The 13,050-nt window shown below is 38.1% G+C and overlaps 1 protein-coding gene across 6 annotated transcripts; it reads left to right on the forward strand.

Moving 5' to 3' along the window:
• Positions 1-228: 228 nt before the first annotated feature.
• On the forward strand, positions 229-12,275 carry LOC115425893 (zinc finger protein 462-like). Of its 6 annotated transcripts, none has more exons than XM_030143745.1 (11): positions 229-347; positions 844-5,741; positions 5,823-6,121; positions 6,460-6,578; positions 6,726-6,848; positions 6,945-7,188; positions 7,754-7,896; positions 7,992-8,215; positions 8,679-9,298; positions 9,335-9,747; positions 11,525-12,275. In XM_030143745.1, the coding sequence occupies exons 2-11, from the start codon at positions 873-875 to the stop codon at positions 11,665-11,667; spliced, it is 7,197 nt and encodes a 2,398-aa protein (XP_029999605.1). In that variant the 5' UTR covers positions 229-347; positions 844-872; the 3' UTR covers positions 11,668-12,275. The 6 variants fall into 6 exon arrangements, with proteins under 6 accessions (XP_029999605.1, XP_029999607.1, XP_029999606.1 ...); XM_030143747.1 differs by having other exon boundaries at positions 8,679-9,237; positions 9,613-9,747; XM_030143746.1 differs by having other exon boundaries at positions 844-2,736; positions 2,803-5,741; positions 8,679-9,747.
• The last annotated feature ends 775 nt before the right edge of the window (positions 12,276-13,050 follow it).

The raw sequence follows: 13,050 nt of genomic DNA on the forward strand, positions 1-13,050 counted from the left end.
GACAACGGAGATAGGGGGGTAGTTTACCCAATATAGCCTTCATTTTTGTTTTAAATGGTGTAATAATAAAAAGAAAACATCGATAGTGTCATTTGTGACGCGGCAGCAGTATAACCTGTTGAAAGAATCCATCCACATATTTTCAATTAACTTTATTTTGACGGGTCACGTGACAGTAAGGGTGCTTTGTTGTCAGAGCGGAAACAGAAAAAACACGGAGGAGTGTTGCCGCGGGAAAAATGGCGGTCTGCACGGTATCAACAGCCATGAGTCAAAACATAGCTTCATAAACCTCATCTTGTGGTTATCTACCTTCGTGAAGGTCTAAATTGGAACCGAGTGCACTGGTAAGATGTGTTTATTTCCTACTTTGATAAAGTTAATGGTTCTGAATAAACACTTCGTGCTATTGTTATATTAGTGTTAGGGGAGGAATTTGGACTACTTTTTTTTCTTCCTGTTCAGCCTCGCTAAAAGTTAAACCAAAAAACCTGAGTAGTTTTCTTTGCTGTGGTTTGAACCAGTACTTCTCAGTTTGTTGCCAGTTAATTTTTTTTTTTTTTTTTTTTAGAAAAACCTTATAATTTTCAGCTGTTTGTTAGAGCTGCAGTTAAAATGTTCTAGCACCCAGTATTAAAGGAACGTCTAATAAATGTAATTAAACAAACAGGATTTTTGGTTACTTTTAGATAACAATTTAACTAGTTTTAAGCATTTTAGTGGGTAATTCTGACTACATTTGCAGCTGATTTCAAAGATGCATTCAAAAATCCATGACTGTGTTACTTACCACATCAAATTAGCCTAACTGAACCTAAATATATTTGTCTCTTGCCCACCCAGAGTCATTGCATTTTGCCAGTTCTGATACCATGATGCAAAATCAAACTGCCACACAAGAATCACCAGTCCAGACTTTCCAGTGCTCCCAGTGTGTACTCATCTTTAAATCCAGGCCCTACCTTTTTGATCACCTCACCAAAGTGCATGGTTCTGATGTGGATTCTGCGCTGAAATATACTGGTTTAAAAGGCACTGGGACTCCTTATTCATGTCAGGACTGTAACTTTAAGCACAGTGACTGGACATTTTTTACAGAACACAAGAAAGAATGTCCCAAATCAAATCAGCTCAAGGAAGATGGAAAAGCAAAAGGAGTTTCTCACACAAAAACAAAATGCACTGTGATCTCAACAAAGAATCTAAAAATATACAAGAAACCATCACAAACCATCACCAAATACTTTGCACCATTATCTGGATCAAATGTGAAATTCCTGGAGGACAACCCAGCATCTGTGGATAACTCCAAAGGAACCTTAATTTTGGAAGAATCTTCTTCGAACTCCAAACCACACAGTAGTGGTGTGTTTACAGTCACAGCAAAGTCAATTGATATTGATACCAGAGGTACCTCTAATCAGTTCTTGCTAAATGATCAACTTTTTAGTGCTGATGTTACTCACCCAAAGCCTGTTGAACAGATTGTTACTCCCAATCCTGGCAAGAGGACCATTAAAGAAAGTTTCACAAGTTGTCCTGCAAAACAAGCAAAGATAGAAAAAGTAGCAATTAAAGTCCCAGAGACTACAATTAAAAATTTAACATTTGAGGTTAGTGAAGATGAAATGGAAGTGAAGGGTGATCTTGTTAATAGAGATGCAGAAGGTTCAACATCTCACTTTTGTAAACACTGTGACTATAGTGATGCAGACATTAAGCGCATGTGTACCCATTATATGAACAACCACCCTTACATAAGATATAACTGGGACTACATTAAGGAGCCAAGTGACCACAGTGCTACCTTCCGTTGTCTGGAGTGTCCAGTTGAGTTTTTGTGTGTGACTGACCTCACCAAACACTACGCAAAAGATCATCCAGAGGCCCAGAATGTCCTGACAATGAAAACGTGTGACTTGAAATTGGTTTTTAAGTGTTTTGTGTGTCTTTTTACCTTTGGTGCACTGAAGATGCTAAAAAAGCATCACGAGGAAATGCACCCAACATATAAAGTGGAGAATCCATTGATGTACTGCAGATATTCTTCTGCTAGACGATCAGCTGAGCTCAGTAGCCCTGAAAAATACAGTCCAAAAAGATCAGTGGGAATTTCTACACCTGCACCAGGCAAGGAAGACAAGAATACATCTTTAACTCAACATCCCACACCCAGAGAAGCAGATAACATCATGTATCAGTGCAACAACTGCACGTTCAGCCATAAGTCAGTTGTTGTCTTACATGTCCACTACAAAAAAACCCACCCAGATGAAGAAATCACACTAGATAAAATCAAACAATCAGTCTGTGTTGCATCACCTACTTCAGGCCAGCTGAGGCCAGTGGACACTGTTGCTTTAAAAGATAAATGTACACCTCCAAAAGACATCATGCGTTTTTTCAGTGAAAGCAAAAACAAACCTGAGAGCCCACAAAAGAAGATTTCATCATCTCCGGTAAATCCTAAGCAACCACAGGTAGCTTCAAAGGCAAATTCAGAGTTTCCCAAATCCAATAGGGTGGAATGTGTAGAAGGTAAAACTAGAGTAAGAAAGTCACTGCTTGAACATAACCAGAAAATGTTGACTGATACGGACCTCATATCATCCAGTTCACAGAATATGTTTCACTGCAACATTTGTGATTATTCAAATGTCAGTGTAAAACGTGTAATCAATCATTGTAACACAAAACACACTGGATATGCAGGACACACTGTAAAAAATATGGTAGACATCTGTCAGTATAGTGGTGATGTACAGAGCGACAAACATCAAAGTGAAGCTGAGGCCAATTATCAAAAAGAACTTTACTGTGAAGGATCTAATAGACCAGAGAAATCAATGACAAAATCAAACCCGTATGCATGCGCACTAGACTTGTTTTACTGCCAGGTTTGCAACTATGGAAATCTTACTGTACAAGGCATACTGAACCATCAAAACAAAGTTCATTCAAACCTGCATGGCGTCCGTGAAAACGTTATCAAGCACACAGCCTTGATCCGAGATGAAATTAAAAAATCTAAGAGTCAACCCAAGGACCCTTTTTTTTCCTCTGGTCTACCACTTCCTATTATCAAGGACAGTGACAAGGATTTGTGTTTCTGTCACTTTTGCAACTATAGACATCATGACACAAGTCGAGTAAGGCAACACTACTTCAAAGTGCATCGTGGCTTTAAGATAACATCAAAACAAATACGTCTGCATAGCACAGATGTTCTTGAAAAGGTACAGAAAACTTACCATGGAAGAAAAGGGAATCAAAAGAAAACATCAAAGAAGTCTCTCAGATCTTTTCCATTTTCAACTTCAGTTTCAAAGACACAGAGGACACTTCAGTGCCCAAACTGTGCTTATGCTACTCAACATGTCTATCTTTTACGGAGGCATTTGTATAAAATCCACAAAACAAAATACTCTGCTGGAGATGTTTTAAATCTGTGCTGTCAACAGGGGTCTTTACAGCCGGGGTATCACTGTGACATGTGTGTGTTCTCTTCTAAAGAGCCTGTACAACTCCAGGAGCACTTTGGAGAAAAACACTTCAAACTTAACCGAAGCCTAGAATACATTTTTCAGTTATATGTTGATCCCAAAATGTGTTCCTCTAAAAAGAAAAACCTGAAAACAAAGCAGAATGATGGTCAGCATGACAGTGATGACCCAGGCAGCAGCTTACAATTTCAAAGATCTGCACAGAAAGACTGCAAGATATATTCGTGCAGAGCATGTTCATTTAGAGGTACCTCTGTGTCAAGCATCACATCTCACTACCGTGCCATTCATCCCTGGTCTGTCAAAGAAGATGGCTCTGTCCTGGATGTCATCTGCAGCAAAGAGCAAACTGCAAACATGCAGCTGGAAGACAGTGATGAGTATTACAAGTTTGAGACTTATCAAGTGCCGCTTGAATTTGATAATTCACCGGCTTCATCTCATGAGGAGACAGGAGTGTTCCAGTGCTCTCACTGTTCTGCAAGCTTTCACTCCCAGCACGGTCTGATCGTTCACTGTGGGATGAAACACCCACAATCCAGTGAGGAGATAGTAAACGAACAGCAGGTGGAGAATAACACACGTGTGCACATTTTTAAATGCCTGCACTGTGCCTATGTGAACACACGCTATCAAGGAGTTCTCACTCACATCCAAATGAAACATCCTGGCCTTGAAGCTAAGGCAGACAGTCTCTATGTGGACAATGTGCATTTAAACAATGCGAAGATGACTGCTCCTGATGACATGTTGAGGTTTAGTGGCTACAGGTGTAAGAAGTGTTCACACATCTTTTCATCGCAGGATATGCTAGACAAACACAATGAGAAAAATCACAAAAAGATGCCACTCAAAATTAAACTCAAATTAACTCCTAAACCTTTGGTTGTAAATGACAGACCACCATCTCACAGCACTCAAGAATTGGTGTTGAACGCTGCTTCAGATGTTCAGCATAATGAATACAAGTGTGTCCTTTGTCCCTGCTCCTTTATAACAGCAACACGTCTTGGAATCCATTATACAAAGAAACATGGAAAGGAGACCTTCCTTAAATACTATGCACCGATGTATGGCCAGAAGCCCAAAAAGCCAGCACTAAGCTCTCCAAACCATTCTCAAACTCAAGAGCTAGAACACACTTCTGGGGTGTCTAGCACAGTGGAAGAATGCGCCAAGAAATTAATGTACAAGTGTCTACGCTGTTCCTATTTAAATGCAAGTTGTCACGGAACACTCACCCACCTCCAAATGAAGCATCCTGGTGTTGTAGCCAAAGGTGAAAAACTTCGAAAAGTTGAAATACTTGCATCTGATTTGGTTGGGTGTAATTTAGGGAAAGGAGACAATGAGAGAGGGTATCAGTGTAAAAAATGTCCACAGATTCATCCTTCAGTGAAGAAACTGAAACTCCACCGTGAGAGAGAACATAAGCATGGTGCACCAGTGACCTCTGAACATTCTGCTGAAACTGAGCAACCAGCCTTGTCTAAAGATCACAGCTCAGTGTTGGGGTCTGGCCTTTCGAAAAAGAAAAAATCAGCGTTGGCCAAATCAAGTAATTTCATGTACAGCTGTTCCCTGTGCACTTATTCAACCTTGATCCGAAAGCAGCTGGGAACCCATTACACTCAAAGACATGGAAAGTCTGCCTTTTTCAATTTTTTTATGCCAGTTTACTACCCTATTCACAAGAATATAAATCTGGTACATGGTGTAAAGGACAACCCAGAAAATACTCCGGAGACAACCACACCTGCAATACAAGACGCACAGTACAAGTGCCACATGTGTTCTTACAAAGCAGTGCGTCGAAGGTACTTGCATAGTCACTACAGAAAAAAACACAAATTGGATTTACATACTGTGTGCAAGTTGCTACAGAAGTATGACCGATATAGAGGCAAAAAAAAGCTAGAAGATGAATCTGAGAATGGTGCCCAAGTTGAATGTAAGGAGTGCCCAAAATTATTCTTTAAATCACCTAAGCAGCTTATTGCCCATTATAGTACTTTTCACCGTTCACAGTATATATTAGACTTCACAGTGTTGGCGCAAAGATCACAGAAGAACACAGGAGTTTTCAGATGTGACCACTGCCAGAAAAAAATTAATGGGATCAGAAATCTGCATCTGCACTTGGATCGCCACAGAGCACGGAAGAACAAGAAGGCAAACGCTGCAAAGATGACAGCCGCGACAGTCACTACAGTAGTACCAGAGGCTGCGAGTGTTAAGGTACGTTGACTCGGCTCATGTGGACATTTCTTCTTTTAAGTCTAAAGTTATTACTAATAATTTCTATGTTTTTGTCTTCAGTTAACCATGCAAGAGAAACTTCCAACACTGGAAACTGTGGAGGAGTTTGTCCAGAGGAATTTGAAACCCTTGGAGACCTCCACTGTGGAGTCCACTTTACCAGCAAGTCCTCCATCATTATGTTTAACAGCCACTGAACTGGAACAACCAGAAGTGGAAACAAGTGATGATAAAAACACTTGCAAACTATGTAAGCGGTCTTTCATGTCACTAAAAGGATTACGCTCGCATGAACGCAGCCATGCAGCTTTAGCAGCCATCAAGAAACTGGACAACCTGTCTACCTCAGCAAAGCATGAGTAAGGATGAATTACAACTATAGCACCATAAAAATTTCTTTTGATTTAAGTGCAATGATTTTATGTTGGGTCCATTTGGATTGAGGGACCTTTATACACATTGAAACAGAAATAATAGGCTGCATGAAACGGAAATCACACTAAATCTTATCTACGATACAGAAGGAAAATAAAGCACTGCTACTATTGGCTAAAGAATACAATGTTAATTTAAATAAATAACATACGTTTAACATCCTTTGCACACACTCTTCGTAGGTGGTCTAACATATATGCTAAATGCGATATATAAATATATATATATATATATGCTCATCTTTTTCCTCTTGTGTCAACAGAATTGAAAATTATCTCATCTACAAATCTGGAACTCAGAGGCCTTTCATGTGTAGTATCTGTTCATATCGGACAACAGTCATGGGCCTGTGGAAAAGCCATTTGATCAAAAAACATATAGGTGGGTTAAGCCATTGTAGTGGACAATAACATGTCAGACTTCAGGGTTACCATGACAGCAAATTTCATGTTATCTGTTTTCCCTCATCACTGGTTATGTGTTGAAATGTCATTCCACTTTGTCTTTGCATTTCTGTTAAATGCACAGATGCTATTGAGGGGTCTTCCAACACTAGCATTCAGGATGAGGAGAACACGCAGAGTTACAACGAGGATCCACCTGATGTATCTGAAGAAATTAACTTACCTGAAAGCGATGAAGAAACTAAAGGTAATGTCATGGTCTTTAGATTGTATAAAGCCTAAACTGATTGAGCATAAGAATCAGAGTTAATATTGACGGTTCTGTTTGGTTTTACCTCCACAGATGCCTTGTACTCGGAGCCCCCAGACGTGCAGCGGCAGTTGAACCACTACCACTTGATGGCTCAGATTGGGTCCTCATCAAAAGCAAGCCTGCAAGAAGCCCAGCTGCCTGAAACTGCCCCTCTTAACTGTGAGTTGTGCAATTTCAACTCAGAACATCTGTCTAGTATGCGACGACACTACCTACACCGCCACGGAAAGAAGATCATCAGATGTAAGGACTGCAACTTTTTCACTAGCTTAAGGTAAGTTTAATTTCCTCTTTTTTTAACATTATGAATACACTTCAGCCTCTCTGTAACCCTTATTTATTTGCTTGTTCAAAACAGTGCACTTAACACTCAGTAAATATACAATCTGACATAAACAGCTGCTGTTCATAAAACAGTCCTTCAAAAATACTGTTTAACAGCAAACAAAACAAAAAATATCTTTCACAAAGTTGTGGTCAGCACATAGTTTTGCATATCCAGACTCATCTCCGCACATTGTTAGCTCTGTGTCATTGCTAGGTTCCAGATAGGTCTAGAACCTTCCACTGTTGCTCTGACATTTGAGTAGAAGTTATCTGAGTGTTATCTGGGTATCTTAACGCATCTTGTTGAGTAAAACTGAATATCTGAGGAGAGAAAAAAATCTTGTAATCGCAAAACAATCGATGAAGCACACACTGAATAAAAATACGTGTTTTCACATTAAAATGGGAATATGTAAGGAAAGTTTACCACGTTGCCTTTCTGCCATTTGCGAAAATGTGTCTCTGAACATTTTTACCTATTTTTGTCTTTTAATTTGCCTGCTTGCATTTAGAAAAAACTTGGAAATGCATATGGAGACGGGTCACAGTACCTTCCAGTCCGGACCAACTCATCAGAAGGACCTCCGCTGCCCGTTCTGTCTGTACCAATCCAAGAACAAGAACAACATGATCGATCATATCATCTTACATCGTGGTAGGTTAGATGTTTGACAGGATTCAGATTTCCCATCAACTTCTGTCCTTACCGGACATGGTTGGTTCAGTGTCTTTGTTTCCTTTGTTTTTCAGAGGAACGTGTTATGCCAATACAGGTGCGTCGCCCAAAGTTGTCGCGTTACCTTCAAGGCATTGTGTTCCGCTGTCACAAGTGCACTTTCACAAGCGCCAGTGCTGAAAACCTGCGTTTGCACATGATGAGGCACGATGACATCAAACCGTTCAGGTGTCGGCTGTGCTACTTCGACTGCTCTCGACTGAATGACTTGGAGGCGCACCTGTGTGATAAGCATCAGGTGAGGACTCCTCATTTAAGCCGCTCACAATGCATCAGTAGAATTCTTCCCATCCAAATGATTAATTGGTTATCCTCTCTGACATTACTGGAATCTGAAGAAGGAACATCCATCTGTGTTGCTGCACCAAAGGTCATTCATTATTTAGTCATAGATGAGTTCCAATCAGTTTAATACTACATTATAAAATTTAACATAAAGTAGAGTTCTGTCACAGAGTTTGAAAAAAAGTAATGTCTCTTCAAAGCAAAAAAGAAACTGATTGAAGTTTGCTTATTTAAACCCAAATGAATGGCATTTAATAAATATCAAAATGCTTCCATGTCCAAATTGAAATAAATGTATAGAAATGTGTGTTCTAAACATGATCATTGCTTCAATCCAGCCTAAATGAATACATACTGAGTTCGACTTAGTTTATATAGCGATGTACTTTGATGGCTTTCTTTTTTTATACCTGTAGGTTGTGAGGAACCATGAGCTTGTGGGGCAGGTCAGTCTTGACATGCTATCGGCACAGATCAGCAGGCCACCAGAAGAAGAAGAAGAGGAAGAACTCCTGTGCAACTTGGAAACAGACACAGAGTTTGTTACAGCATGTAATGAGCTACAAAAAGGCACAGAGGAGAAAAATATAGTACAAATTGAGCACTCATATTGTGAAAAAGAAAGTTACTCAGAAAGCTGTGTATTAAAGCTCCAACATGAAGATGATGCCAAACAAATTACTGCAGTCAAAGAGATGCCGGAAAGAGCAGCGATCAGAGGGATTACACACACTAAAAAAACGGAAGGCATACAAATTGCAGAATGTGAGGATTTAAGTGATCCAATGAAAGACATGCAGATGAACGAGGATCAAGATCAACCCAAATTGAGAGGCAGTGAGGATGACGCAGTGCAACCAAAAGATGAGGCAGCAGACAAGAGCTCATCGAATCATGGTGAACTGGATGAAAAGAACAAGATGCATATCAAGACACTTCAAGATGGAAGCCAGAGCATTGAGGCTAAGATGGAAGATGATGTACTGCATGACATCTTTTTACTGGATAACGGTGGCAGCGGATTGAAGGTAGAGAAGAAGCCAGTTCAGAATAAAAAGACCGAGCAGAAGATAAAGGCTGTAGTTGAGGATAATGGTCTAAATCTAGACAAGACCAGCGTCACTTTAACCCTCAAGAGTTTTATAGTTCCTGCCTGTTCATCAATGCAACTTATAAACCATTACATGCAACCAGACAAGGGAAGCTCAGGTGTCTCTGTTACAAACTCTGATAAAGAACAAACGCAAAGCCAAGCTAATGGTGATAAACTGATGGATGCATACGGGGAAATGCCAGTACTTGAGAATGAATATCTCAAGGAGGAAATGCCACATCTTCATCATTTTACAGAGATCAGTCATAGTGATCGTGTTGAGGATACAGATGATGACCTACTAAGTGACGATGCAGAGAATGGATGCACTGATCAGCAAAACGGAGGGGAAGATGGAGTAAAGGAAGAAGAAAACAAATCTGTGCCAGAAGGTAAGACACTAAATCACATTAAATCTCATTAAATCACATTAAATATAATAACATGATTCAGTTGATGTGATTGAATACACAGTTGAGAACAGCTATGTGGTATTATTTTAAACTATGCCTCAACAATTTAACCAAATATTGGTGAAATCCAGTACGGATTAAGTGCAATATCCAAATCATAGGAGCTACACGTTTTGTGATTTAAAAAAATTACTTGGAAATTATAACCTCAAGATAGACGGCAATATGAGTATTGGGTACAGACTAGTAAGTAAGTAAGTAAGTAAATTTTATTTATAGAGCACTTTTCACAGACAGTCACAAAGTGCTTTATCAGTTCAAATCAGAATCAAAGAACTGTGCAAAATTATATCCTGGTTTTTATTTTTATTGTTTTCTCGATTTCTAATTGACTGAACTGAAGACAGAGCTTGATTTTAAAAAATACCCTCTCTGTACCAACACTATATTCCACGTATGACATAAGAAATATTCATTAGTAATTTATTACTAAAAGCAAACCAGAGTTGTTTTAATGTTGGTAGAGAAATAATCTCAATTTTGCAATTTCGGCATTTTTCACAATTGAATTATTTTAACACAGTGCCCAGCCTTTAACAGCACTTCTGTGTGTTTCAGCCCTTATGTAATGTGAAAACATCCTTACTAAATTTACTTTAAGTTAATAAGTTTCCCAAAACACTGAAAAATAGATTAAGTTGTGACTTTAAGTTGTTCACAGTAAAAGATGAGATAAGGAGGTGAGGATTTGATTAATTTATTCTTGATACCAGAGCTGTTACAACACTGAAATAATTGTAGATGACCTTTGTTGCCATATAAACAGTTGGAAGGGATGATTTAATTTTATGTTACTATTAGTAAAAGTCTAACAGTAGTTTATTTACACACATACTTTACACCTTATGTCAGTGTTTTTCAACCTTGGGGTCGGGACCCCACGTGGGGTCGCCTGGAATTTCAATGGAGTCACCTGAAATTTCTAGTAATTGATCAAAATAAAAATAAAAACTAACTAATAAAATTTATATGGTGAGTTGAGAGACAGTCACAGTACATAAAAGACATGACAAACTGAAGCTGAAACTGAAGCACTGTGGTTCAGTTTATCTTTCAAATGTTCATTGTGGTCGGTTTAAGATGCTGCAGCTCTTTCATAATTAATAGTTTGAGTTCTTGTTTGTTCAGTATTAATTGTCAGCCTTGTAAATCCAAGCTGGACTGACTGTACATATCCTGACCAAGGAAAATAAAATTCTTACTTTGTGCAGTAATCTACACCTGGCTTTTCTGCCTCCATCCATAATAATATACATTATATAGACTAAATGTCATCTAAAATTAACGTTTATTTGCAACATAGTATAGCCAACTATTACATGATCAAAAACAAATTATTTTTATCAAAAAATTTCTTTGTTTTGAATGTCTGGGGTCGCCAGAAATTTGTGATGTTAAAATGGGGTCACGAGCCAAAAAAGGTTGGGAACCACTGCCTTATGTGGTTTATTGATTTTTAAATGTGGAGCACAGAAGTTGCACAGGGTAGACTTGGCATAAATAACTTAATAAATATAAAGTATGTTACTAAAACAATACAGAGAAATTACTGATAAGTCCATTACAAGTTGAGTGAGATGAAATTTGAGACATAATGTCTTTAAATTGGTTGTACACAATGGAAAGTCACCTGGACAAACGGGAAATGTAAAAATTTATGTCAATCTGAGTAATACTGGTCTATCTTATATTTCAGGTGACTTCGCTGACACAAAGGCACAAGTCAAAGCCCTGTGCTCACCATCTACTGAAGAAAAACTGTTTACATGTGAACTTTGTGGGCGAAGCCTTGATAACCGTTCAGAACTGGAACGCCACGTCCTGAGACATGGAATGTAACTGTCTTCGTCATTTCTGTTTCCTCATTTCTATTCTATTCATGTTGTGTATTCACTGTCACCATTTTGGTATGAATTGATGAGGCCGCACTAGTAGTTAATTATATGTGGAAAGCCAGAATTTGTTTCTATCATACTTTACTTTGATTTAATCCTGGATTTCCACACAGCTTGTTTAGAGAGATATTCATGTTTTAATATGTTTGTTTGTTTTTTTTTACCTTTCCTAATGACAGTGTTGGTTTGTCTATTCAGTAAAGATTTTTACACTGTATTTGACAAATAAAACTGAACCAATATGATAATTGTGTAACATGTTTCATATTCTCTTTGAGTGTGAATTTAAAACTGTATGTATGACTAAAATAACCCCCTGAAGTGCTACTATGTGAAGATACAGTGGAGATGACTGGTTGCACAGTTACATCCACAAACCGAGCCAACCTCAAACTTAGTGCTAATGCTCATGTTGCCTTCAGAGTCTGTTGGTTATTTGATATCTTGCGTATACTGTACATTGCGAATAAGATCTGTAACATATTTGTGTCATTTTATACATTTCATTAAATGTAATAACCTTGTTTTAAATAAAGTAGTTATGTAGCTTATGTACATTCTGTTTTGGTCCTAATTTAATCTACTAGCAACAATAGTAATTTGTTGATATTTTCGTACCTTTCTACCTTTATTTCAAAAGGATTCTGATATATGCCTTAAGTCTTATTTTTTTAAAATTAACCCTGTCATGCATGAATTACGAGAACCTTAAGATTTTTTTTTTTTCCTGACTATTTGTCTTTAGGCACAAATAAAACTAAACAATGTGATTGAATTTTGTTTTATGCACCTACTTTTCATGGAATTACAAAAACGTCCACTCAGCTGGACACAATGCGTTTATTTATTTAACCTTTATTTAATCAGGTAAGTTAGTTGAGAACTGATTCTCATTCACAGTAACGACCTGGCCAAGAGGCAGCACACAAACAGAATGAGTAGCAGCACAAGTTGCATGTACAAATGACAGAACAGATTAAGAATTTTATTTTTGAAGCAAAGAAACATGCATATACTGACATACTGTGTAGAAAACTATAAAAAAAAAATATGTTTAATGCTGCTAATCTGATGTTTTCTCACATTTTCACATACTATAATACTCAGATAATATGCAATAACAAAAAAAAAACTGAATTACAGTCTAATAACAATTAGCAGTTATTGTACACTCAAATATGTTACTGCAGATCAGGTTTATTAAGAGCAGGAAAGTTACAGTAATGGTATGAACTGCTGTGTATGGGATGGTGCGTAAGTGTCCACTGTGTTGGCTGATATGGAACTAAAACAACAAAACCCATGAATATACAAGAGAACAGCTGGA

The sequence above is a fragment of the Sphaeramia orbicularis genome, chromosome 9 (assembly GCF_902148855.1).
Source record: "Sphaeramia orbicularis chromosome 9, fSphaOr1.1, whole genome shotgun sequence".
Taxonomy (NCBI): Eukaryota; Metazoa; Chordata; class Actinopteri; order Kurtiformes; family Apogonidae; genus Sphaeramia; species Sphaeramia orbicularis.